Source organism: Microcebus murinus, chromosome 4, assembly GCF_040939455.1.
Source record: "Microcebus murinus isolate Inina chromosome 4, M.murinus_Inina_mat1.0, whole genome shotgun sequence".
Lineage (NCBI taxonomy): Eukaryota > Metazoa > Chordata > Mammalia > Primates > Cheirogaleidae > Microcebus > Microcebus murinus.
In genome coordinates this window covers 4,747,633-4,773,331 of record NC_134107.1, presented here as the reverse complement: position 1 = coordinate 4,773,331, position 25,699 = coordinate 4,747,633, and the positions used below count along the sequence as shown (strand labels likewise).

At 66.2% G+C, this 25,699-nt stretch overlaps 1 protein-coding gene across 1 annotated transcript in view; it reads left to right on the top strand.

The window, feature by feature from the left end:
• The window catches only part of MUC5B (mucin 5B, oligomeric mucus/gel-forming), a 35,687-nt gene extending 11,522 nt beyond the window's left edge, over positions 1-24,165 (top strand). The window contains exons 25-48 of the mRNA XM_076001348.1: positions 765-921; positions 1,280-1,408; positions 1,576-1,720; positions 1,809-1,852; positions 1,935-2,132; positions 3,871-16,395; positions 16,623-16,804; positions 17,009-17,180; positions 18,099-18,358; positions 18,586-18,772; positions 18,897-19,122; positions 19,227-19,405; positions 19,472-19,541; positions 19,820-19,920; positions 20,238-20,269; positions 20,519-20,699; positions 20,990-21,097; positions 21,186-21,223; positions 21,518-21,634; positions 21,903-21,989; positions 22,106-22,228; positions 22,546-22,591; positions 22,777-22,885; positions 23,489-24,165. Of these exons, the coding sequence (XP_075857463.1) occupies positions 765-921; positions 1,280-1,408; positions 1,576-1,720; positions 1,809-1,852; positions 1,935-2,132; positions 3,871-16,395; positions 16,623-16,804; positions 17,009-17,180; positions 18,099-18,358; positions 18,586-18,772; positions 18,897-19,122; positions 19,227-19,405; positions 19,472-19,541; positions 19,820-19,920; positions 20,238-20,269; positions 20,519-20,699; positions 20,990-21,097; positions 21,186-21,223; positions 21,518-21,634; positions 21,903-21,989; positions 22,106-22,228; positions 22,546-22,591; positions 22,777-22,885; positions 23,489-23,690 (15,618 nt within the window). The 3' untranslated portion in view covers positions 23,691-24,165. The remainder of the gene's footprint in view (positions 1-764; positions 922-1,279; positions 1,409-1,575; positions 1,721-1,808; positions 1,853-1,934; positions 2,133-3,870; positions 16,396-16,622; positions 16,805-17,008; positions 17,181-18,098; positions 18,359-18,585; positions 18,773-18,896; positions 19,123-19,226; positions 19,406-19,471; positions 19,542-19,819; positions 19,921-20,237; positions 20,270-20,518; positions 20,700-20,989; positions 21,098-21,185; positions 21,224-21,517; positions 21,635-21,902; positions 21,990-22,105; positions 22,229-22,545; positions 22,592-22,776; positions 22,886-23,488) is intronic.
• The last annotated feature ends 1,534 nt before the right edge of the window (positions 24,166-25,699 follow it).

Here is a 25,699-nt window from a genome sequence, read left to right as displayed (position 1 = left end):
GGTGTGAAATCTGCAGCACACATGACCAGATTCACGTGATAAAAGAATTCAAGTGAAGGTGCAGAGGTGGGCACATAGGTAGGTGGGCAGATGGGAAAATGGGAAGGTGGGGAGAGCACAAGTGACCAGGAGAGGTGGTGCTGGGGCATAGGTGGGCTGGGGTACAGGTGGGGTGGGACACAGGTGAGCTGGGGCACAGGTAAGCTGAGGTACAGATAGGCAGGGGCACAGGTGGGCAGGGGCACAGGTGGGCTGGGGTACAGCTGGGCAGGGGTACAGATGGGCTGGGGCACAGGTGGGCTGGAGCACAGGTGGGCAGGGGTACAGGTGAGCAGGGGCACAGATGGGCTGGGGCACAGGTGGGCAGGGGTACAGGTGGGCTGGGGCACAGGTGGGCAGGGGTACAGGTGAGGAGGGGCACAGATGGGCTGGGGCACAGGTGGGCTGGAGCACAGGTGAGCAGGGGTACAGGTGAGCAGGGTCACAGGTGGGCTGGGGCACAGGTAAGCTGGGGCACATATGGGCAGGGGTATAGGTGGGCTGGGGCACAGGTGGGCTGGGGCACAGGTGGGTAGGAGAGGTGGTGCTGGGGCAGCTCCCTTTGGGACACGCTGGAGGCACTCACAGCCCCAGAAGTCAGGGCCGTCCGCTCCCTGGGGTGGGGATTTGAAATACAAGTGGCCCCAGGGACTCACGCAAGCCAGCTGACGCTGGTGGGGGGCACGACGTATCCTCTCTGAGCCGCACTTCGGCCCTGCCCCCAGGTCGACTCCACCAAGTACTACGAGGCCTGCGTGAGCGACGCGTGCGCCTGCGACTCGGGGGGCGACTGCGAGTGCTTCTGCACGGCCGTGGCCGCCTACGCCCAGGCCTGCCGGGACGCCGGGCTCTGCGTGTCATGGAGGACCCCGGACGTCTGCCGTGAGTGGGGCTCTGTCCGTGGTGCTGAAGGGGGCGGGGCAGGCAGAGCAGCCTCTCCCAGGGCCCGCCCCACACACGTGCACACGCAGACACCAAACACATGTGGGTTTGCACGCACGTATGCACGTTCACATGCACAAATCTGCATTTGTGCGGAAACCCCAGACAGGGTGCTCCCCCGGGAGGGCTCCTCAGGGACAGCAGTTCCAAGGGCAGGGCACCGGCCGGCCCCACAGGCCCTGACATCTGGGACCAGCCTGGCACTGCCCTGGGCACTCGCCCCGGTATGGCGGGGCTGCCCGTGCACACCCCGGGGAGGGCCAGCAGGCCCCCCCTGAAGCTCTGCCCCTCTGCCCAGCGCTGTTCTGCGACTACTACAACCCACACGGGGAGTGTGAGTGGCACTACCAGCCCTGCGGGGCCCCCTGCCTGCGCACCTGCCGGAACCCCAGCGGGCGCTGCCTGGTGGACCTGCCCAGCCTGGAAGGTGAGGGCTGGGCTTCCTTGGGGGGGGAGGCTCCCTGGGCCCCTGCAGTGTGCATGGCGGCGGGGGGCCAGGACCGGCACACAGCGAGCCCCGAGGGCAGGACCCCGCCCACTGGCAGCACCAGGCTGGCCGAGCCTACACCGTTCGCCTTCTCCCGCCGCGCCCAGGCTGCTACCCAGAGTGCCCGCCCAGCAAGCCCTTCTTCAGCGAGGACCAGATGAGGTGTGTGGCCCAGTGTGGCTGCTACGACGAGGACGGGAGATACTACGACATCGGCTGGAGGGTCCCCGTGTCAGAGAACTGCCAGAGCTGGTGCGTGGGGTGGGGGCGTGGGGGGTGCCGGGGAGGGGCGGGGGTGGCTGCCCACCAGGCGCTCAGCTCCGCTCTCCCCTCCTCCCAGCAACTGCACCGCCGCCGGCGTCCAGTGCGCTCACAGCCTTGCGGGTAAGCCGGGGCGGGCGGGCTGGGCGGGCCCGGCGGGGCTGGGGGCTGGGGAGCTCCGTGACCGACGCCTGCTGCGCCCCAGCCTGCACGTGCACCTACGAGGGCAGGACCTACGGCTACCACGACGTCATCTACAACACGACGGACGGGCTCGGCGGCTGCCTGAGCGCCATCTGTGGAGACAACGGCACGATCGTCCGAAGGGCCGTGGAGTGTCCCGGAACCCCGTCCTCAGCGCCGTTCACCTTCACCACCGTCCCCACGCCCCTCCCCACCACGGGTAAGCCCCGCCTGGCTTTCCCGAGGCCCAGCCACACCTGGGTGACCAGGAGAGACCCGCAGGGCACCCGGTGCGGGACGGCCAGATGCCAGGGACGCCCCCGGCCCAGACCCGCCCGCCTCCCCGGCTCGGGCTGGCGGTCCACAACCCCCACACCCCGTCCACAACCCCCACACCCCGCCCACAACCCCCACACCCCGTCCACAACCCCCACACCCCGCCCACAACCCCCACACCCCGCCCACAACCCCCACACCCCGTCCACAACCCCCACACCCCGCCCACAACCCCCACACCCCGCCCACAACCCCCACACCCCGCCCACAACCCCCACACCCCGCCCGCCCACAACCCCCACACCCCGCCCGCCCACAACCCCCACACCCCGTCCACAACCCCCACACCCCGCCCACAACCCCCACACCCCGCCCACAACCCCCACACCCCGCCCGCCCACAACCCCCACACCCCGCCCACAACCCCCACACCCCGCCCGCCCACAACCCCCACACCCCGCCCACAACCCCCACACCCCGTCCACAACCCCCACACCCCGCCCACAACCCCCACACCCCGCCCACAACCCCCACACCCCGCCCACAACCCCCACACCCCGCCCACAACCCCCACACCCCGCCCACAACCCCCACACCCCGCCCACAACCCCCACACCCCGCCCACAACCCCCACACCCCGCCCACAACCCCCACACCCCGCCCACAACCCCCACACCCCGTCCACAACCCCCACACCCCGCCCACAACCCCCACACCCCGCCCACAACCCCCACACCCCGCCCACAACCCCCACACCCCGCCCACAACCCCCACACCCCGCCCACAACCCCCACACCCCGCCCACAACCCCCACACCCCGCCCACAACCCCCACACCCCGCCCACAACCCCCACACCCCGCCCACAACCCCCACACCCCGCCCACAACCCCCACACCCCGCCCACAACCCCCACACCCCGCCCACAACCCCCACACCCCGCCCACAACCCCCACACCCCGCCCACAACCCCCACACCCCGCCCACAACCCCCACACCCCGCCCGCCCACAACCCCACACCCCGCCCGCCCACAACCCCACACCCCGCCCGCCCACAACCCCACACCCCGCCCACAACCCCCACACCCCGCCCACAACCCCCACACCCCGCCCACAACCCCCACACCCCGCCCACAACCCCCACACCCCGCCCACAACCCCCACACCCCGCCCACAACCCCCACACCCCGCCCACAACCCCCACACCCCGCCCACAACCCCCACACCCCGCCCACAACCCCCACACCCCGCCCACAACCCCCACACCCCGCCCACAACCCCCCCACCCCGTCCACAACCCCCACCCCGCCCACAACCCCCACACCCTGCCCACAACCCCCACACCCCGCCCACAACCCCCCCACCCCGTCCACAACCCCCACACCCCGTCCACAACCCCCACACCCCGTCCACAACCCCCACACCCTGCCCACAACCCCCACACCCTGCCAGCGTGTCTCCAGGAGCTCCCTGGGAGGCGCGGTGACTGACAGGGCTGCCCTGCCCCCGCCCCCCCCCACAATGACACCTCCCTGGACCCAGTCCCATCCCTCAGCACAGCCCACCCCAGCCACCCCCTCGAAATCTGAGACGCTGCGGCCCGGGGAAAGGGTCCTTGGGCGCCGCCTCCCTGCAGAGCGAGGAGCAATGGCGGCTGAGCCGGGTCCCCTCTCCGCCCTCCAGGCCCGGTGCCCAGCCTCTCCACCGTGTGTGTCCGCGAGGTCTGCCGCTGGTCCGCCTGGTACGACAGCGGCCGTCCTGAGCCGGGCGAGGAGGGCGGAGACTTTGAAACGCTGGAACGCCTGTGGCAGAAGGGGTACCAGGTGTGCAGCGCGCCGGCCGACATCGAGTGCCGGGCGGAGGGGCTGCCCCACACGCCCCTGCGGGAGCTGGGCCAGAAGGTGGTCTGCGACCGCACGCGGGGCCTGACGTGTGCCAACCGCGAGCAGAGCCCCCCGCTCTGCCTCAACTACGAGCTGCGGGTTCTGTGCTGCGACTACGTGCCCTGCGGCCCCTCCCCGGCCCCCGGCACCAGCCCTCGGCCGTCCCTCGGCACCACCACGGAGCCCCCCTCCACCCAGACCAGGGCAACCGAGGGGACCACCCCACAAACGGTGCCCGGCTCCCCGTCGACGGCGGCCCTCACCTCCCAGACCAGGCCCAGCCCGCCCACCGTGACGGTCACCCCCTCGGCCAGCTCCCCGGGCCCAAGTGCCACCACCTGTCAGCCCCGGTGTCAGTGGACGCAGTGGTTTGATGAGGACTACCCCAAGTCTGAGAGGGCTGGCGGGGACATCGAATCCTACGATAAGATCAGGGGCGCCGGATGGGACATCTGCGAGCGGCCGCAGGACATACAGTGCCAGGCCGAGAACTTCCCCAACTGGACCCTGGAGCAGGTGGGCCAGAAGGTGCACTGCAACGTGCGCTTCGGCCTGGTGTGCTGGAACCACGAGCAGGACGGCATATTCAAGATGTGCTACAACTACAAAATCCGAGTGCTGTGCTGCAGCTCCGAGCACTGCAGGGGACACACCTCCGCCCTGCCACCGGCCACGACGCCGGGGACGGCCACCACAGTCTCCCGGGCCTGGTCCTCAAAGCCGCAGCCCAGGAGTAGCCCAGGGGTGACCTGGACCCCCCCAGCCAGCACCACGGCCGTGACCGTCCTCTCGAAAGGACCGACATCCCCCATCTACACGGCTCCTCCAGGCTCCACGCGACCCACCAGCCCAGGGGGGGCCACGTCCATCCTTCCAAGTCGCCCAACCCAGGCGGGGAGCACAGGGGCCACGGGCCGACGGGGCCCCTCGCAGTCACCCACACCAGCCCCAACCACACAGACCTCGACGGCTCACCTGACGGGCACGGCCAGCACCAAAGAGCCCGTGACCACTGGCCTGGGGCTGACCACACGTCCCAGCCAGCCACCCACCTCCTACACTGAGACCAGCACCCTGAGGCCAGAGACACCACCCAGCACCTCAGCCGGGACCGCCACCAGCCAGGGCACGACCGGCTGCCAACCCAGGTGTGAGTGGACAGAATGGTTTGACGTGGACTACCCAATCTCAGGGGTTGCAGGCGGGGACATAGAGACCTTAGAAAACATCAGGGCTGCAGGGGGCAAGCTGTGCGACGCACCGGTAAAGATAGAGTGCCGGGCGGAGAACTACCCCGAGGTGAGCATCGACCAGATCGGGCAGGTGCTGATCTGCAGCCTGGAGACGGGATTGATCTGCAGGAACAAGGACCAGGTGGGCAGGTTCAACATGTGCTTCAACTACAATTTGCGTGTGCTCTGCTGTGACGACTACCGTCACTGTCCCAGCACAGCCGTCCCCACAGGCCCCTCCACCCCAGCCACCACCTCCATGGCCACCACCATTCCAGCCACCTCCTCCATGGGCACCACCATTCCAGCCACCACCTCCACGGGCACCACCTCGCTGGCCACCACCTCCACGGCCACCACCTCCACGGGCACCACTGCCAAAGGAACCACCTCCCTTTCTGCCACCATCTCCCTGGGCACCACCTCCCCATCCACCACTTCACTGGCTACCAGGTCATCTTCGGTGACAAGACCCTCAACCACAGCCACCACCTCCCCTCCAATCACCCAAAGGGTCATCTCCACCACCCAGAGGAACCTGAACTTCTCTGTCCCCAGCCCCTCAACCCTGCCGGCCTCCACCACCAGCCCCTTCCACACCACAGGGAAGCCCACCTCTGGGACCCTGACTACGTCCACCAGGCCACCCTTGACCAGCACCCCACACACGGCCCCCCTGCTGACCTCCAGCTCCGGGCGCACCACTGGCACCACCCTCCCCTCCAGCCGTCCCACTCCCAGCAAGGGCTGTGCGCCTCGGTGCGCCTGGACAGACTGGTTCGATGAGGACTACCCCATCCCTGGCCCCGATGGCGGGGACTTTGAGACCTATGCGGTCATCCGAGCAGCTGGCCACACCTTCTGTGAGCACCCCCAGGACATCCAGTGCCGCTCCGAGAAGAAGCCGGACAAGCCCTTGGAGGTGGTGGGGCAGGTGGTGTACTGCGACGTGCGTTTTGGGCTGGTGTGCAGGAACCGCGACCAGCTCGGGCCCGTGAAATACTGTGACAACTTCCACATGCGCCTGCTGTGCTGTGATGACTACAGCCACTGCGCCAGCACACCCACAGCTACCGGCTCCACGGCAACCCCCTCCTCTGCCCCCACCTCCCTGGCTACCAGCTCTTCCGCCAGCACCTCCTCAGGCGTCACCTCCACGGCGACCACATCCTCTGCCACCTCCACAGCCACCTCCTCACCAGCCACTACCTCCTCAGCCACCAGCTCTTCTGCCAGCACCTCCTCAGGCATCACCTCCACGGTGACCACATCCTCTGCCACGTCCTCACCAGCCACCAACTCCCCAGCTACCAGCTCTTCCGCCAGCACCTCCTCAGGCATCACCTCCACGGCGACCACATCCTCTGCCACCTCCACAGCCACCACCTCCCCGGCTACCAGCTCTTCCGCCAGCACCTCCTCAGGCATCACCTCCACGGCGACCACATCCTCTGCCACCTCCACAGCCACCACCTCCCCGGCTACCAGCTCTTCCGCCAGCACCTCCTCAGGCATCACCTCCACGGTGACCACATCCTCTGCCACCTCCACAGCCACCACCTCACCAGCTACCAGCTCTTCCACCAGCACCTCCTCAGGCATCACCTCCACGGTGACCACATCCTCTGCCACCTCCTCACCAGCCACCAACTCCCCAGCCACCAGCTCTTCCGCCAGCACCTCCTCAGGCATCACCTCCATGGTGACCACATCCTCTGCCACCTCCACAGCCACCACCTCCCCGGCTACCAGCTCTTCCGCCAGCACCTCCTCAGGCATCACCTCCACGGCGACCACATCCTCTGCCACCTCCACAGCCACCTCCTCACCAGCTACCAGCTCTTCCACCAGCACCTCCTCAGGCATCACCTCCACGGTGACCACATCCTCTGCCACCTCCTCACCAGCCACCACCTCACCAGCCACCAGCTCTTCCGCCAGCACCTCCTCAGGCATCACCTCCATGGCGACCACATCCTCTGCCACCTCCACAGCCACCACCTCCCCAGCCACCACCTCGACAGGCACAACCTCCACAGGATCTATCTCCCCGGCCACCACTTCCATGGGCACAACCTCCACAGGTTCCATCTCCATAGCCACCATTTCCATGGGCACAACGTCCACGGCCACCACCTCCCTGGGTACCACCTCCCCGTCCACCACCTCATTGGCTACCACGTCATCTTTGGTGACAGGACCCTCCACTACAGCCACCACCTTCCCTTGGATCACCAAAACAGTCAACGTCTCCACCACCAAGAGGAGCTTTACCTTCTCCGTCCCCAGTCCCTCTGCCCCGTTGGTCTCCACCACCAGCCCCTTCCACACCACGGGGCAGCTGACCTCTGGGACCCTGACTACGTCCACCAGGCCACCCTTGACCAGCACCCCACACACGGCTCCCCTGCTGACCTCCAGCTCCGGGCACACCGTTGGGACCACCCTCCCCTCCAGCCGTCCCACTCCCAGCAAGGGCTGTGTGCCTCAGTGCGCCTGGACAGAGTGGTACGATGTAGACTCCCCCATCCCTGGCCCCGATGGCGGGGACTTTGAGACCTATGCGGTCATCCGAGCAGCTGGCCACACCTTCTGTGAGCACCCCCAGGACATCGAGTGCCGCTCCGAGAAAGAGCCGGACAAGCCCTTGGAGGCGGTGGGGCAGGTGGTGTACTGCGACGTGCGTTTCGGGCTGGTGTGCAGGAACCGCGACCAGGTGGGACAGTTCAAGCTGTGCCTCAACTACCTCATCCGTGTGTTCTGCTGCAACTATAGCCACTGCCTGAGCACCCCATCCACCACCACAGCGTCTTCCCTAGGGACGAGTCCCACTTGGGCCACCACACTGTCCCCCAGCACCACGGCCCTGTCCCTGCCCACCCCTAACCCCAGGGACCGCAGCACAACCTCCACTGCCGTGCCCACCAGCTGCCAGCCTGCCTGCCACTGGACTGACTGGCTGGACAGTGACCAGCCCCAGCCTGGCCGCTTTGGGGGCGACATTGAGACCTACTACCACATCATGGATGCGGGCGGGCAGCTGTGCCTGGAGCCCACAGCCATCGAATGCGAGGCTGTGCTCTTCCCAGGTGTGTCCCTGGGGCTGCTGGGACAGGTGGTGCGGTGCGATGTGCGCTACGGTCTCATCTGCAGGAACCACAGGCAGAAGTCAGGCCAGACCTGCCTCAACTACCACATCCGAGTGCGCTGCTGTGACTACAGCCACTGTGCCAGCACCACCAGCGCCCTGCCCAGCTCCACACCCGTGCCCACACCCCATAGCACACTGTCCACGCCCAGCACCTTGTGGTCATCAGTGGGGCCTAGGCCCTCGACGACAGCTACAACCTCCTTAGCCACCACCTCCTCAGTCACCACCTCCTCAGGCACCAGCTCCTCAGCCACCACCTCCCGAGCCACCAGCTCCTTCACCAGCACCTCCTCAGGCATCACCTCCATGGCCACCACATCCTCTGCCACCACCTCCCCAGCCAACACCTCCTCAGGCACCATCTCCACAGGAACCACCTCCCCGGTTACCACCTCTTCAGGAACTACCTCCACAGGAACCACCTCCCCAGTTACCACCTCCTCAGGAACTACCTCCACAGGAACCACCTCCCCAGTTACCACCTCCTCAGGAACTACCTCCACAGGAACCACCTCCTCAGCCACCAACTCCCCAGCCACTACATCCATGGGCACAACCTCCGCAACCACCACCCCGACGGTCAACACGTCCACAGCCACCACTTCCTCAGCCACCATCTCCACAGCAACAACCTTCTCAGCCACTACCTCCACTGAAACGACCTCCTCAGCCACCACCTCTCCAGCCACTGCCTCCAGGGGCACAACCTCCACAGGTTCCACCTCCATAGCCACCACTTCCACAGGCACCACCTCTTCAGGCACTACTTCCATGGGCACCACCTCCTCAGCCACCACTTCCTCTGTGGCCACCACCTTCCCAGGCTCCACCTCCTTGGCCACCACCTCCCTGGCCACAAGCTCCTTCACCAGTACCTCCACAGGCATCTCCACAGCTACAGTGTCCTCTGTCACCTCCACAGCCGCCACCTCCTCAGGCACCATCTCCACAGGAACCAACTCCCCAGCCACCTCCTTAGCCACCACCTCCTCTGGCACCATCTCCCCAGGCTCCACCTCCACAGTCACCACCTCCTCAGCCACCACCTCCCTGCCCACCACCTCCTCTGCAATCACCAAAAGTGTAAAAGTCTCCACCACCCAGACAGGCACCACCTCCCTGGCTACCACCTCCTCAGCCACCAACTCCCCAGCCACCAGCTCCTCCACCAGCACCTCCTCAGCCACCACCTCTCCAGCTACTACCTCCAAGGGTACAACCTCCACGGGTTCTACCTCCATAGCCACCACTTCCACAGGCACCACCTCCACAGCCACCACCTCCCCAGGCTCCACCTCCACAGTCACCACCTCCTCAGCCACCACCTCCCTGGCCACAAGATCCTTCACCAGCACCCCCACAGTCATCACCTCCACAGCCACCATGTCCTCTGTCACCTCCACAGCCACCACCTACTCAGGCACCACCTCCAGAGGAACCAACTCCCCGGCCACCACTTCCCCAGTTGCCACCTCCTTAGCCACCACCTCCTCTGGCACCATCTCCACAGGAACTACCTCCCTGCCCACCACCTCCTCTGCAATCACCAAAAGTGTAAAAGTCTCCACCACCCAGACAGGCACCACCTCCCTGGCCACCACCTCCTCAGCCACCAACTCCCCAGCCACCAGCTCCTCCACCAGCACCTCCACAGCCACCACCTCTCCAGCCACTACCTCCAAGGGTACAACCTCCATGGGTTCTACCTCCATAGCCACCACTTCCACAAGCACCACCTCCAGAGGCACAACCTCAACAGGAACCACCTCCTCAGCCACCACCTCCTTGGCCACCTCCTCTGTGGCCACAACTTCCACGGGCACAACCTCCACAGCCACCACCTCCCCAGGCTCCACATCGACAGGAACTACCTTCTCAGCCACCACCTCCACAGTCACCCCCTCCTCGGCCACCACCTCCCTGGCCACCACCTCCTCAGCGACCACCTCCCTGGCCAGCACCTCCACGGCCACCACCTCCTCAGGCACTATTTCCACGGGAACCACTTCCTTAGCCACCACCTCCCCAGCTACCAGCTCTTCCGCCAGCAGCTCCTCAGGCATCACCTCCACAGTGACCACATCCTTTGCCACCTCCACAACTACCTCCTCACCAGCCACCACCTCCTCAGCCACCGCCTCTCTGGCCACCAGCACCTCCCCAGGCATTACCTCCACAGCCACCACATCCTCTGCCGCCACCTCCCCAGCCACCACCTCCTCAGGCACCATCTCCACAGGAACCAACTCCCCGGCCACCACTTCCCCAGTCACCACCTCCTTATCCACCACCTCCTCTGGCACCATCTCCACAGGAACCACATCCTTGCCCACCACCTCCTCTGCAATCACCAAAAGTGTAAAAGTCTCCACCACACAGACAGGCACCACCTCCCTGGCCACCACCTCCCTGGCCACCACCTCCTCAGCCACCAACTCCCCAGCCACCAGCTCCTCCACCAGCACCTCCTCAGCCACCACCTCTCCAGCCACCAGCTCCTCCACCAGCACCTCCTCAGCCACCACCTCTCCAGCCACTACCTCCAAGGGTACAACCTCCACGGGTTCTACCTCCATAACCACCACTTCCACAGGCACCACCTCCAGGGGCACAACCTCAACAGGAACCACCTCCTCAGCCCCCACCTCCTTGGCTACCTCCTCTGTGGCCACCACCTACTCAGGCACCACCTCCATGACCACCACTTCCACGGGCGCAACCTCCACAGCCACCACCTCCCCTGGCTCCACCTCCACAGGAACCACCTCCTCAGCCACCACCTCCCCTGCCACCAGCTCCTTCACCAGCACCTCCTCAGGCATCACCTCCACAATCACCACATCCTCTGCTACCTCCAAAGCCACCACCTCCCCAGCCACCATCTCCCTGGCCACTACCTCCACAGCTACCACCTCCTCAGGCACTACTTCCAGGGGAACCACTTCCTCAGCCACCACCTCCAGGGGTACAATCTCCACAGGTTCCACCTCCATAGCTACCATTTCCACAGGCACCACCTCCTCGGCCACCATTTCCCCAGTAACCACCTCCCTGGCCACCAGCTCATTCACCAGCACCTCCTCAGGCATCACCTCCACAATCACCACGTCCTCTGCCACCACCTCCCCAACCACTACCTCCCTGGCCACCACCTCCACAGCTACCACTTCCTCAGGCACTACTTCCAAGGGAACCACCTCCTCAGCCACCACCTCCTCAGCCACCTCTGTAGCCACCACCTACTCAGGAACCACCTCCATAGCCACCACTTCCACAGGAACCACCTCCTCAGCCACCACCTCCCCAGTCACCACTTCCTCAGCCACCACCTCCCCAGCTACCAGCTCTTCCGCCAGCAGCTCCTCAGGCATCACCTCCATGGCAATCACATCCTCTGCCACCTCCACAGCCACCACCTCACCAGCCACCACCTCCTCAGCCACCAACTCTCCAGCCACCACCTCCTTCACCAGCACCTCCTCAGGCATCACCTCCACAACCACCACATCCTCTGCCGCCACCTCCCCAGCCAACACCTCCTCAGGCACCATCTCCACAAGAACCAACTTCCCGGCCACCACTTCCCCAGTCACCACCTCCTTAGCCACCACCTCCTCTGGCACCATCTCCACAGGAATCACCTCCCTGCCCACCACCTCCTCTGCAATCACCAAAAGTATAAAAGTCTCCACCACACAGACAGGCACCACCTCCCTGGCCACCACCTCCTCAGCCACCACCTCTCCAGCCACCACCTCCTCAGGCATCACCTCCACAGCAACCACGTCCTCTGCCACCTCCACAGCCACCACCTCCTCTGCCACCACTTCCCCAGCCACCACCTTCCTGGCCACCACCTCTCCAGTCACCTCCTTCTCAAGTACTACTTCCACGGGAACCACTTCCTCAGCCACCACCTCCCCAGCTACCACCTCTTCTGCCAGCACCTCCTCGGGCATCACCTCCACAGCAACCAGATCCTCTGCCACCTCCACAGTCACCACCGCACCAGCCACCACTTCCTCAAGCACCATCTCCACAGGAACCAACTCCCCGGCCACCACTTCCCCAGTCGCCACCTCCTTGGCCACCACCTCCCTAGCCACCAGCTCCTTCACCAGCACCTCCTCAGGGGTCACTTCCATGACCACCAAGTCCTCTGCCACCACCTCCCCGGCCACCACCTCCACAGCTACCACCTCCTCAGGCACTACTTCCAGGGGAACCACTTCCTCAGCCACCACCTCCAGGGGCACAATCTCCACAGGTTCCACCTCCATAGCCACCATTTCAACAGGCACCACCTCCACAGCCAACATCCCCAGGATCAAGACCTCCACAGCCACCACTTCCCTGGCCACCACCTCCACAGCCACATCCTTCTCAGTCACTACCTCCATAGGAACCACCTCCTCAGCCACCAACTCCCCAGCCACTATATCCACAGGCACAACCTCCACAGCCACCTCCCCCACGGTCAACACGTCCACAGCCACCACTTCTGCAGCCACCTCCTCCACAGCCACAACCTTCTCAGTCACTACATCCATAAGAACCACCTCCTCAGTTGCCACCTCCTCGGCCACCACCTACTCAGGCATAACCTCCACAGCCACCACCTCCCCAGACACTACCTCCATGGGAACAACCTCCCTAGGAACCACCTCCACAGGAACCACCTCTCCAGCCACCACCTCCCAAGCTACCACCTCCAGGGGCACAACCTCCACGGGTTCCACCTCCATAGCCACCACTTCCATTGGCACAACCTCCTCAACCTCCAACTCCCCAGCTACCAGCTCTTCCCCCAGCACCTCCTCAGGCATCACCTCCACGGTGATCACTTCATCTGCCACCTCAACAGCTACCGCCTCCCCAGCCACCACCTCCCTGGCCACTACCTCTCCAGGCACAACCTCCTCAGGAACCACCTCCCTAGCCAGCAACTCAGTGGGCACAACCTCCATAGGTTCCACCTCCATAGCCACCACTTCCACCAGCACAACCAAAATGAGAACCACCTCCCCAGCCACCACCTCCAATGGCACAACCTCCACGGGAGCCACCTCCATAGTCACCACTTCCACAGCCACCACCTCGCTGGCCACCAGCTCTTCTTCAAGCACCTCTTCAGGCATCACCTCCACAGCAATCATGTCATCTGCCACCTCCACAGCCACCACCTCCCCAGCCACCACCTCCACTGGCACAACCTCCACAGGTTCCACTTCCGTAGCCACCACTTCCACAGGTACAACCTCCACAGAAACCACCTCCCCAGGCACAATCTCTACCGGAACCACCTCTCTGGCCACCACCTCCATTGGCACAACATCCGCAGCCATCACCTCCACAGCCACCACCTCTCCAGCTACCAGCTCCTCTGCCAGCACCTCCTCAGGCATCATCTCTACAGCGATGTCATCTACCACTGCCACAGCCACCACCTTTCCAGCCACTACCTACACAGCTACCACCTTCTCAGTCACTACCTCCACAGAAACCACCTCCTCAGCCACCACCTCCCCAGCCACTACCTCCAAGGGCACAATCTCCACGAGTTCCACCTCTACAGCCACCACTTCCACAGGAAAAACCTCCCTGGCCACCACCTCCCCGGCTACCAGCTCCTCCGCCAGCACCTCCTCAGGCATCACCTCCATAGCCATCACCTCCCCAGCCACCACCTCCACTGGCACAACCTCCACAGGTTCCACCTCCATAGTCACCATTTCCCCAGGTACAACCTCCACAGAAACCACCTCCAGGGGCACAACCTCTGCCGGAACCACCTCTCTAGCCATCACCTCCATTGGCACAATATCCACAGCCACCACCCCCTCAGGGACTACCGCCACAGGAACCACCTTCACAGCCACCAGCTCCCCAGCCACCACCTCCACAGCCACCACCTCCCCAGCTACCAGCTCCTCTGCCAGCACCTCCTCCGCCATCACCTCCACGGTGACCACATCCTCTGCCACCTCCACAGCCACCACCTCCACAGCCACTACCTCCATGGGCACAACCTCCACAGGAACCACCTCCATTGGCACAACCTCCATAGGTTCCACCTCCATAGCTACTACTTCCCCAGCCACCACCTCTATGGGAACCACCTCTCCATCCATCACCTCCATGGGCACCACCTCTACAGCCACAACTTTCTCAGTCACCAGCTCCACAGGAACCACCTTCTCAGCGACCACCTCCCCGTCCACCACCTCCAGGGGCACAACCTTCACAGGTTCCACCTCCATAGCCACCACTTCCACAGCCACCACCTCCCCGGCCACCAACTCCAGGGGCACAACCTTCACAGGTTCCACCTCCACAGCCACCACCTCCCCGGCCACCACCTCCAGGGGCACAACCTCCACGGGTTCCACCTCCATAGCCACCACTTCCACAGCCACCACCTCCCCGTCCACCACCTCCAGGGGCACAACCTTCACAGGTTCCACCTCTATAGCCACCACTTCCACAGCCACCACCTCCCCGGCCACCAACTCCAGGGGCACAACCTTCACAGGTTCCACCTCCACAGCCACCACCTCCCCGGCCACCACCTCCAGGGGCACAACCTCCACGGGTTCCACCTCCATAGCCACCACTTCCACAGCCACCACCTCCCCGTCCACCACCTCCAGGGGCACAACCTTCACAGGTTCCACCTCCATAGCCACCACTTCCACAGCCACCACCTCCCCGGCCACCAACTCCAGGGGCACAACCTTCACAGGTTCCACTTCCACAGCCACCACCTCCCCGGCCACCACCTCCAGGGGCACAACCTCCACGGGTTCCACCTCCATAGCCACCACTTCCACAGCCACCACCTCCCCGGCCACCAACTCCAGGGGCACAACCTTCACAGGTTCCACTTCCACAGCCACCACCTCCCCGGCCACCACCTCCAGGGGCACAATCTCCACAGCCACCACCTCCCTGGCCACCACCTCCACAGCTACTACCTCCTCAGGCACTACTTCCACAGGAACCACCTCCCCGGCCACCACCTCCTCAGCCACCACCTCCCCAGGCACAACCTTCATGGGCACAACTTCCACAGCCACCACTTCCCTGGGTACCACCTCCCCCTCTACTACCTCATTGGCTACCAGGTCATCTTCGGTGACAAGACCCTCAACCACAGCCACCACCTCCCCTCCAATCACCCAAAGGGTCATCTCCACCACCCAGAGGAACCTGAACTTCTCTGTCCCCAGCCCCTCAAACCTGCCGGCCTCCACCACCAGCCCCTTCCACACCACAGGGAAGCCCACCTCTGGGACCCTGACTACGTCCACCAGGCCACCCTTGACCAGCACCCCACACACGGCCCCCCTGCTGACCTCCAGCTCCGGGCGCACCACTGGCACCACCCTCCCCTCCAGCCGTCCCACTCCCAGCAAGGGCTGTGCGCCTCGGTGCGCCTGGACAGACTGGTTCGATGAGGACTACCCCATCCCTGGCCCCGATGGCGGGGACTTTGAGACCTATGCGGTCATCCGCGCAGCTGGCCACACCTTCTGTGAGCACCCCCAGGACATCCAGTGCCGCTCCGAGAAGAAGCCGGACAAGCCCTTGGAGGCGGTGGGGCAGGTGGTGTACTGCGACGTGCGTTTTGGGCTGGTGTGCAGGAACCGCGACCAGCTCGGGCCCGTGAAATACTGTGACAACTTCCACATGCGCCTGCTGTGCTGTGATGACTACAGCCACTGCGCCAGCACACCCACGGCTACCGGCTCCACGGCAACCCCCTCCTCTGCCCCCTGGACCACTCACACCGCGGTGGTTTCCCCGAGCAGCCTGCCAGCTTCCAGCACGTCCACCAGGTCCACTTCGGTCATCACCACCCTCAGGCCCACCAGCTCCCCCAGCTCCTCCTTCTCCCAGACGCCCTGCTTCTGCCAGGCATTCGGACAGCTGTTCTCCCCTGGTGAGTCTGTGGGTCCCCGTGGTCCTTTCCACGGCAGATTCCACGGCAGCTGGGTCTGCCTTGGAGCTTATGGCTCTCCCCCACAGCCGCAATCAGTCTCCGCCCTGTCCCGGGGCCCACCTGCGACACCTGCTCCCTCCGCCCCCAGCTCTGCCTGTGCTGTCCCCAGGGTTCGACTGGATGGTCCCTGGATGTGGCTACATCTCGTATGGTTCTCTCTTTGCCAGGGGACGTCATCTACAATAAGACTGACAGAGCTGGCTGCGAGTTCTACGCCGTCTGCACTGAGCACTGTGACATCCAACGTTTCCAGGGGCACTGTCCCACCTCCCCACCACCGGCACCCTCTACTCCCCTGCCTCCCACCTCTCCACCCCCTGGCTGTGATAACGCCATCCCTCCCCGACAGGTGGGCCCCACTTTCCCCCTGTACCACCCTTAGTCTGAGAGGGGCACAGCCCAGCTTAGGTCCTTGGGCCTGCCTCAGTGACCCTCTGCAGGCAGGTTCTTATGGCCATGGGGTACCTGAGGCTACAGGCAGTTAGGGTGGGGGGTGGCTGGGGAGGGTCCCCGAAGTCAGCCCAAAGGAGCACCATGTGTGTTCCCTGCCCAGGTGAATGAGTCCTGGACCCTGGAGAACTGCATGGTGGCCAGGTGCGAGGGTGACAACCACATCGTCCTGCTCCCACCCAAGCCGGTAGCCAACGTCACCTGTGTCAACGGGCAGCAGCCCCTCAAAGTGTGGAACCAGAGCCAGCCCTGCGACTTCCACTACGAGTGCGAGTGTGAGCACATGCCGGGTGTGACCCCCACGCGGGACACACGTGGTGGTGGCCAGGCTGGCAGAGGGGGTGTGGCTGGGTGTTTGGGAGATCTGCAGCTTGTCACTTCAGAAGCCAGGCCAGCCATGGGGGCCCACTGGGGTCCTGCTGACGTGCAGGCTGCCGAGAGTGCCCGGGCTGGAGGGGAGCCCGAGGCCGGCCTGCCGAGCGCATCTGCGCCAGGCCGCGGACCAGCCGTGGGTTCTTAGGCCAGGGGACGTGCAGGATGGTCGCGGGAAGTGCCGTTTCCTGGGGTCCTAACGACGGCCCCCATTACGGAGCAGGACGCACTGCTAAGAGGAGGTGGGGCTCTGACTACCCTGCCATGTCCGTGTCCCGGGGCTGCCGCCACACACAGCCACACACCAGGCGGCTCCAGACAGCGGACACGGAGTCCCCTAGCCCCGAGCCTGAGCCTGGAGGTGGAGCGGGCAGGCCCGTGCTCCCTGCAGAGCTCGGGGGGACCCCCCCCCTCCCAGCTCTGGGGGCTGCAGAGACCCCCACCCCGGCTTGTGGCTGCATCACCCCAACCTCGGCCTCTGCCCCACGTGGCTTCTCCCCGTGTCTGTGTCTCTCCGGTCACTCACAAGGCCCCCGTCGCGGGATCTGGGCCCCCCCCCCCCGGGTGGTCTGGGATGATCTCGTGTCCAGATCCTTCACTCCACCACACCTGCAGAGACCTTCCTCCCAACAAGGGCACATTCACGGTTCTCGGGTGGACGTGGATATTGGGGCACCATTCAACGCGTGGTAACCCTTTTATAGAAGAGGCTTGAGTGGCTCCCGAGGTGACAGTCACGGTGGTGACGCTGGGCGACCACGGAAGTGGAGGGCTCAGGCGGTGGCCGCAGGGCCCTCCAGCCTCCTGTGTCCTGTCCCCAGGCTCCTGCAGCGGGTGGGGCGACTCCCACTACCTGACCTTCGACGGCACCTCCTACTCCTTCCTGGACAACTGCACCTACGTCCTGGTGAGAGAGATCCACCCGCGCCACGGGAACCTCACCGTCCTCCTGTACAGCCACTACTGTGGGCCCTCAGCCCCCGCCTCTGCCGCTGGCTGCCCCCGCGCCCTCAGCATCCACTACGAGTCCATGGACATCGTCCTCACCACCACCACCGTCCGCGGGAAGGAGGAGAGCCTGGTGAGCCGGGCCGGCGGTCGGGCCGAGGCCTGGTCCCCACCTGGCGGGCGGGAAAGGGCGGCTGCGGACGCTCTGGCCCCGCTCTGCCCGCGGCAGCCCCGAGGGGCAGGGCACGCCCACGGGGCCCAGGCACAGCCGCTGCAGGCCCCGGGCCCAAGGGAGAGCCCAGCTTCGGGGTGAGGGGTGCTGGGCCCTGCCCCCGGTCACAGGCCCCCGTGTGCCCCCAGATCCTCTTCGGCCGCGTGCGGGTGACCAGGGGCTTCACCAAGCGTGGCGTGAGCGTGTCCCTGACCGGCGCCGGCACCATGGGCGTCGACATTCCCGCCATCGGCGCGAGCATCACCTTTGACGGGCACAGCTTCCAGGTCCGGCTGTCCTACAGCCTCTTCGGCAACAACACGGAGGGCCAGTGTGGTGAGTGGTGCGGCCCGGCCCGCAGGGCCCCCCCCCCGGGCCTGGGTCCCGAGCGGCCACAGGGGAAGGGCGGGGCCTCGGGAGGCTGCTCAGCGCCCAGCCCAGCGGTGCCCGTCCTGCCCAGGCACCTGCACCAACAACCAGAAGGACGACTGCCGCCGGCCGGATGGCACCATAGCCCCCACCTGCAAGGACATGGCCAAGTCCTGGCTGGTCCCCGACGACAGCCCAGACGGCTGCTGGGCCCCGACAGGCGCCCCCCCGACCGCCAGCCCCATGTCCCCAACACCCCACAGGCCCACGCCGACCCAGTGCCCCCCAGAGCCCCTCTGCGAGCTCCTGCTGAGCCCGTGAGTATTTCCTGTGGGGCGGCAGGCCCTGGGGCACGCCCTGCCCGGGCCCAGGCCTGGCTGGCTGGGGCGCGGTGCTCCTGGCCCTGACCTCCCGTCCACAGGGTCTTTGCCGAGTGCCACGGCCTCGTCCCGCCCGGCCCGTTCGTCAACGCCTGCATCAGCGACGGCTGCCGCTCCAGCCACCCCGGGGTGCCCTGCCAGAGCCTGGAGGCCTACGCGGCACTGTGCCGCGCCCACGGCGTGTGCAGCGACTGGCGCAACGCCACTGGCGGGCTGTGCGGTGAGTCAGGGACGGCCCAGGGGCTCCAGTCACCTCGGCCTGTCTGACCCCTCTTTGTGCCCACAGACCTCCCCTGCCCGCCAGCCCAGGTGTACAAGCCCTGCGGCCCCGTGCAGCCTGAGTCCTGCGACTCCAGGTAAGCGGGGGCGTGGGGGAGTGGAGGAGAGCAGAGGACGTCTGGTCTCTGGGCCCCGATCTCTAGATACCCCCCGACCCCAGGGCTCCCTGGAAGCACCCCCGTCACTCTGCTGGCCTTACAGACAAGCCGGTGGGCACCCATACCCCACCCCGACCCTGGACCCCGATCCTCCCTCTGTCCATCGGTCCCCTGCCCGTCACGGGGCTCACAGGGACAAGGGTGCGAGGGGGCCCCCCACAGCGCAGGGCCCCAGGACTGCCCTTCTGGCTGTGCAGGAGCCAGAGCCCAGTGAGTGGGGGGCTGGCGGAGGGCTGCTTCTGCCCCGACGGCCAGATCCTCTTCAACACGCTCAAGGACATCTGTGTGCACACCTGCGGTAAGCTCCGCCCCCCTGCCCGGACGTGTCGCCGTGGGCTGGGAGGAGGGCCTGGGTTAGTAAGGCCCCAGGGGGGGTCCACGCCACCTGCCAGGTCGGGGCCCCCACGCACCGCAGAGCGGGGCTCCTGGCGACCTGACCCGAACCCCAGCCACACGCCCCACACGCCCGCCAGCCCTCTGGGGCCTCCTCCCTGGGGAGACAGGCCTGGCCCGGGGACAGCAGCAGCCAGGCTGAGCGCACACCATGGCGGCAAGTGGCCTCTGCCCGCCGCCCGGACCCAGCACCCTCAGTGACCTTTGCTCCTTTCCCTCCAGCCTGCGTGGGACCTGACGGGCTTCCCAAACTGGTGAGTGGCTCCGCCCCACCAGCCCCACCCCTCGGGAGGCAGGGAGGGAGCGCGCCCATCTGTGGGCAGCTGTGCCGGCAGCTGCGGCGTGGCGGGTGTGGCGGGCAATGTGGACGTGTCCCGCGGCAGGCGTGGGCTCCCTGCCCCGTCACTCTGCGCCCCTCCGGAGACGGCACCTGGCGGGGTCCCAGCATGCCCGGGGCCGACCGCGTCCTGAGCCCCTGGGGACCCTGACCCGGTCTGTTCCAGCCCGGCGAGCGGTGGGTGAGCCAGTGCCAGGACTGCGTGTGCGACGAGGGCTCGGTGTCCGTGCAGTGCGAGCCGAAGCGCTGCGAGCCCCAGGCCCAGCCCCCGACCTGTGACGGGGCCGGCGTGGTCGCCGTGACCAGGCCTCGGGCCGACGAGCCCTGCTGCCCCGAGACGGTGTGCGGTAAGACCCCGGGCGCAGCACTGGGGGGCCGGGGGGTGCAGAGGGGCGTCCCGCTGGGCCGCAGCTGACGGCAGGGCACCGCAGCTCGAGCTGCCCCACTTTGCCACCTGGAGAGGAGGCTGTGACCTCTGGCCTGCCCAGGTACAGCCCAGGGACGGAGGGGGCTGGGGGAGGCAGGAAGGGCCATGGCGTGGGCAGCCCCGAGGAGAAAACACCTGTTTGGCTGCAACGTGGGAGGCGCTGTCCACGGGAGGCAGGAAGCGCCCTGACGGCACCCACCTGTCCCGCAGTCTGCAACACCACCACCTGCCCGCCCCCGAGCCCGCCCACCTGTGGGCCTGGGCAGGTGCCCACCCGCACCCAGGAGGAGGGCCAGTGCTGCCCCACCTTCGTCTGCAGTGAGTGGGGCTGGCGGAGAAGGGAGGGGCGGGGCGGGCGAGGGTTTCCTCCCCGCCGCCACCTGAGCGCAGCCCTCTTTCTTCTCAGCACCTAAGCTGTGCACCTACAATGGCACCCACTATGGGGTAAGGACGCGCGTCTGGGGGTGGGCCTGATCATCTGTGAGGGGCCTCACGTCCCTCTGGGCCCCCATCCTGACCACGACGTTCCCGCCAGGGGGCGGGGCGGCAGAGGGGCTCTGGGGGCACCTTCCTCCAAGAGGTCAGCTCCAGGGCCGCCCAGCGAGAGCGTGTGCAGAACACACCCGCCGGGTCCCGCCCCTGCCCGGGAGACTGGCCCGTGGGCCCCGCCTGCCGCAGGGAGGGGTCCCGGCCCTGGTGTCCCCCGTGCCCTCGGTGCCACCCTCCCGCCCACTGCAGGTCGGCACAACCTTCCCAGGGGTCGTCCCCTGCCACACCTGCACCTGCCTCTCTGCGGACCCCCAGGACCCGACCGTGCAGTGTGAGGAGGATACCTGCAACACCACCTGCCCCCAGGTGCGCTCGCCCTGCGGCTGGGCTCGGGGAGTTCTCTGCTCAGCCTGGGCTGGGGTCTTGCTCCCCCCAGAGGCAGGGAGTGCAAAGCAGAGGGAACGGCGGGGCCAGGGGCCAGGAAGGCGGAGGAGGCAGAGAGGAGATGCTGGAAGCAGGGGTGAGGCCGAGTGGGGACAACAGCGCAGGGACACAGCTCAGGGCCACTGGGCTGCTGGGGTGTGCACGGGGGCCAGGCCAGGCTGTAGGGGCTGACCACCCTCCTGTCCTGCAGGGCTTCGAGTACGTGAGCGTGGCCGGACAGTGCTGCGGGGAGTGCGAGCAGCACGCCTGCCTCACGCCCGACGGCCAGCTGGTCCAGGTAACAGGAGGGCGTGTGGGGGCATCTCAGCCCCTTCCTGGGAGACCCTCACCCCCAGCCGGCTCAGCACACGAGGTAATCCCCACCCTGCCTCCGCCCTCCGCCTTGCATTTCAGCCCAACGGGACCTGGGTCAACAGCCAGGTGGACAACTGCACCGAGTACCGCTGTGAAGTCGAGAACGGACAACACGTGCTGATCCCGCAGCCCTCGCCCTGCCCTGACGTGATCAGCTGCAGGGTGTGTGCCCGGAGGCCCCGCCCCACTCGGAGGCCCTGCCCAGGGAAGCCCCACCCACCCAGGGGCCCCACCTCCCTGTGAGGCCCCGCCTACCCAGAGAGGCCCACCTACCTGTGAGCCCCCACCCCACCCCAGAAGGCCCTGCCCAGGGAAGCCCCACCCAAGGAGGCCCCGCCCCACCTTAGCCCCCACCTCAGGGAGGCGCCCCCCCATCCATAGGCCCCACCTACCTGTGAGGCCCCACCCCATTCTGGGAGGACCCAACCACCCAGGAGGCCCCACCTGAGAGGCCCCGCCCCGTGTCCTTGGCCCTGCAGGGAACCCTGAGGAAAACTGGCTGCTGCTACTCCTGTGAGGAAGTGGGTAAGTGGAGGCCACCTTCCCACGCCAACCTGCCACTGCCATCCGGGCCCCACCCCGGGGATTCCTGCCCAGACTTCTCCCGTGGGGAGCCCAGGGGCACTGAGACCCCACACCGAGCCCGGGGGTGATGGCAGGGCTGGTCCCACGTGGAAGGCCGGGCTCTGCACTGCCTCTTCTCCTCCCAGACTCGTGTCAGGTCCACGTCAACACCACCGTCCTGCGGCATGGGGACTGTGAGACCGAGGGGGTGGTCAACATCACCTTCTGCGAGGGCTCCTGCCCCGGAGCGTCCAAGTGAGTGGGCTCCTGGCCCTGCCCCCAGAGTATGTGCCCACGTGGGTGGCCACCCCAGCCACACAGCGCTCACAGGGCCTGTCTGCACCCTGCGCTGGGCCAGGAGGACCCACACCTGCTACAGGAGGCAGGAAGTGCCCCCTGCCCCCGCCCCACAGAGCTCCTTGCCTGTGGGCTCGTGTCCGGGGGCCTGAGGGGCAGCGTCCACCTGGGGAGGGTGGGCAGAATCAGAGCCTTCCATGGACGCCCACAGCCCTGGGCTGTGACCAGCTGTGAGCAGGCGTGGCCAGGAGGCTGGCAGCCCTTGGCCGGGGAGGCAGGAGGAAGGGTGAGGCCGGGCTCGGGGTCCCAGGGGAGGGTCTCCAGAGGTCAGCAAAAGGGAGGAGCTGGTTCGGGGAAGAGCCACGGCAGGCCACAGAAGACAGAACAGGGCTCAAAGTGATTCTGATGCCCAGAGAACTGCCCCATCCTTCCAGGAGGGGAAAGCCCTGCTTGCTCCAAGAGCGACTGTAAGGCCTCTTGTGGACAGCTGGGCAACTACCCCAGACCTAGGGGCGGCCAGGGCCACGGTGGCCAGTCCTGAGGGCAGCCCCACCTGTGCAGGTACTCAGCGGAGGCCCAGGCCATGGAGCACCAGTGCACCTGCTGCCAGGAGAGCCGGGTCCACGCGGAGACCGTGTCCATGCGGTGTCCTGACGGCACGGCCATCGTGCACACCTACACCCACGTGGACGAGTGTGGCTGTGAGCCATCCTGTGTCCCCTTGCCCACGGCGCCCACAGATGCCCCTGTCCTCCCAGTCTAGGGGCCCCCATGCCCCTCCACCTGGAGCCAGGACATGCATCACTGACCAGGAAAACCTCAGGTGGCCTGTTCCACGGAGCCCACCCCACCGTGGCTCCCTCCACCTCTGTCACCTTCTGCTGCCCCGTCGAGGGGACGGGCACTCCGGGGGTGATGGTCAGTGGGGCCCCCCGTGAGGAGGCCCCTGCACGGGCCCTGCCCTCACAGACCCTGTGGCCCGTCTCTGCCACCTGCCCTGCCCACAGGCCCCGCCCCTGCCCGGCCCACGCACCGAGGCCAGCCGGCCCCTGCAGCAGCCAGAGAGCAGACAGGCCAGTCTGGGCAAGGCCGGGCCCCACCAGGGAGCTGCGCCAGGCCAGGGGGCCGCCTGCCCACGCCTGCGGCGGGGGTCCCGGGGCTGAGGTCACGTGGCCGGGTCAGGGCGGGCTCAGCGCCCCAATCACCCCTGTTCACCCAGCCCCGGTTTTGCTAATAAACTCTGAGCATCGTGCACGTCTCCTGTCCTGGCGTCCTTCCTGCCCACCCCTCTGTGGGCCCACAGGCCGTGGCGAAACCCCAGGATGGCACTGGGCCCAGCAGGCAGCGAGGGGCCACACGGCCACGGGGAGGGACGGCATGGGGGCAGGGAGCGCTCAGCATCCACAGCCCCTGGGCACCCAGGGCCGGTCTCCGGCTGGGGGTGCAGCGGCCAGAGACCAGGCTCAGCCTAGGACCCCAAGGTCACCCCGGCCGTCACGTGGACATGGATTGTGCGGGGGACCGAGGAGCTGGTGGGCCACGGGGGCAGCCCGGGGACAGGCAGCAGGGGCAGCACACGTGGGCGGGGCCCTGAGGGGCGGCCTGCGCACCCTGTCCTGTCACACCTTCCCTGGTGGGTTTTCTTCCGGGCGCTTGTCACAGAGGAACTTGGATCTGGGAGCTGCTCTGCCCACAGCAGAGAACACCGAGCGCAGCAGGGGCTTGGTGGAGCCGCAGGGGCGGGTACGACTGTCCCTGGCTTTGGGCCGGCTGCATGGCAGGTGGGCATGGGGGGGTGGGGCAGCCTGCACCCCAGGGGGGCAAAGGCGACACCCACACTGACCCAGGACACCTCTGGTGGGGGCTCGGTGGCCTGAGTTCCACTGTGCCCCCCCCCCCGCGGGCCAGGCGAGGAGGGCCTGGGCTGTCTCTGGCCACCACCAGTGCTCCAGCCATGCCCACCAGCCTGGCCGAGGTCTGGGGGGGAGGCCACCCCAGGACTGGGCGCTGACCAGGTTGCAGGCAGCTGCCACTGGCGGTCATGTCCTGTAAGCTGACACTGTGTGGCTGTGGCCAGGCCCCTTTCCCATCCACATGCGAGCCAGTGACGTCTCCTTACACCCATCACCACACACGCAGGGCTTCCGTGCAATGTGTGCTGTTATTCCTCCCACTTTACAGAGGGGGAAACTAAGGCACAAAGGGAGGAAAAGAGTCAAATTAGCCAGGAGCAAAGATGGGCCAAGACCCAGGCAGTGGGACGCGAGTCCCCAGACAGGGCAGCTATAAAAACAAACACAAAGAATAAAAACAAAACAATGTTACTTTAAATGTTTTTTGGGTTTTTTGTGAGACAGACTCTCACTCTGTTGCTCTGGATAGAGTGCTGTGGCGTCAGCCTAGCTCACAGCAACCTCAAACTCCTGGGCTCAAGTGATCCTCCTGCCTCAGCCTCCCGAGTAGCTGGGACTACAGGCGTGCACTATCATGCCCGGCTAATTTTCTCTATATCGATTTTTAGTTGTCCGGCTAATTTCTTTCTGTTTTTAGTAGAGATGGGGTCTCGCTCCTGCTCAGGCTGGTCTCGAACTCCTGAGCTCAAATGATCCGCCCGCCTCTGCCTCCCAGAGAGCTAGAATGACAGGCGTGAGCCACCGCACCCGGCCTTTAAGTGTTTTTCAAAAGGGATCTCTGGCTTCCAGGGGGAAGTGGGCCTGTCTCCCCCACAGAAACAAAACCAGGACAAGCAAAGAAGAAACCAAAATAGCAACA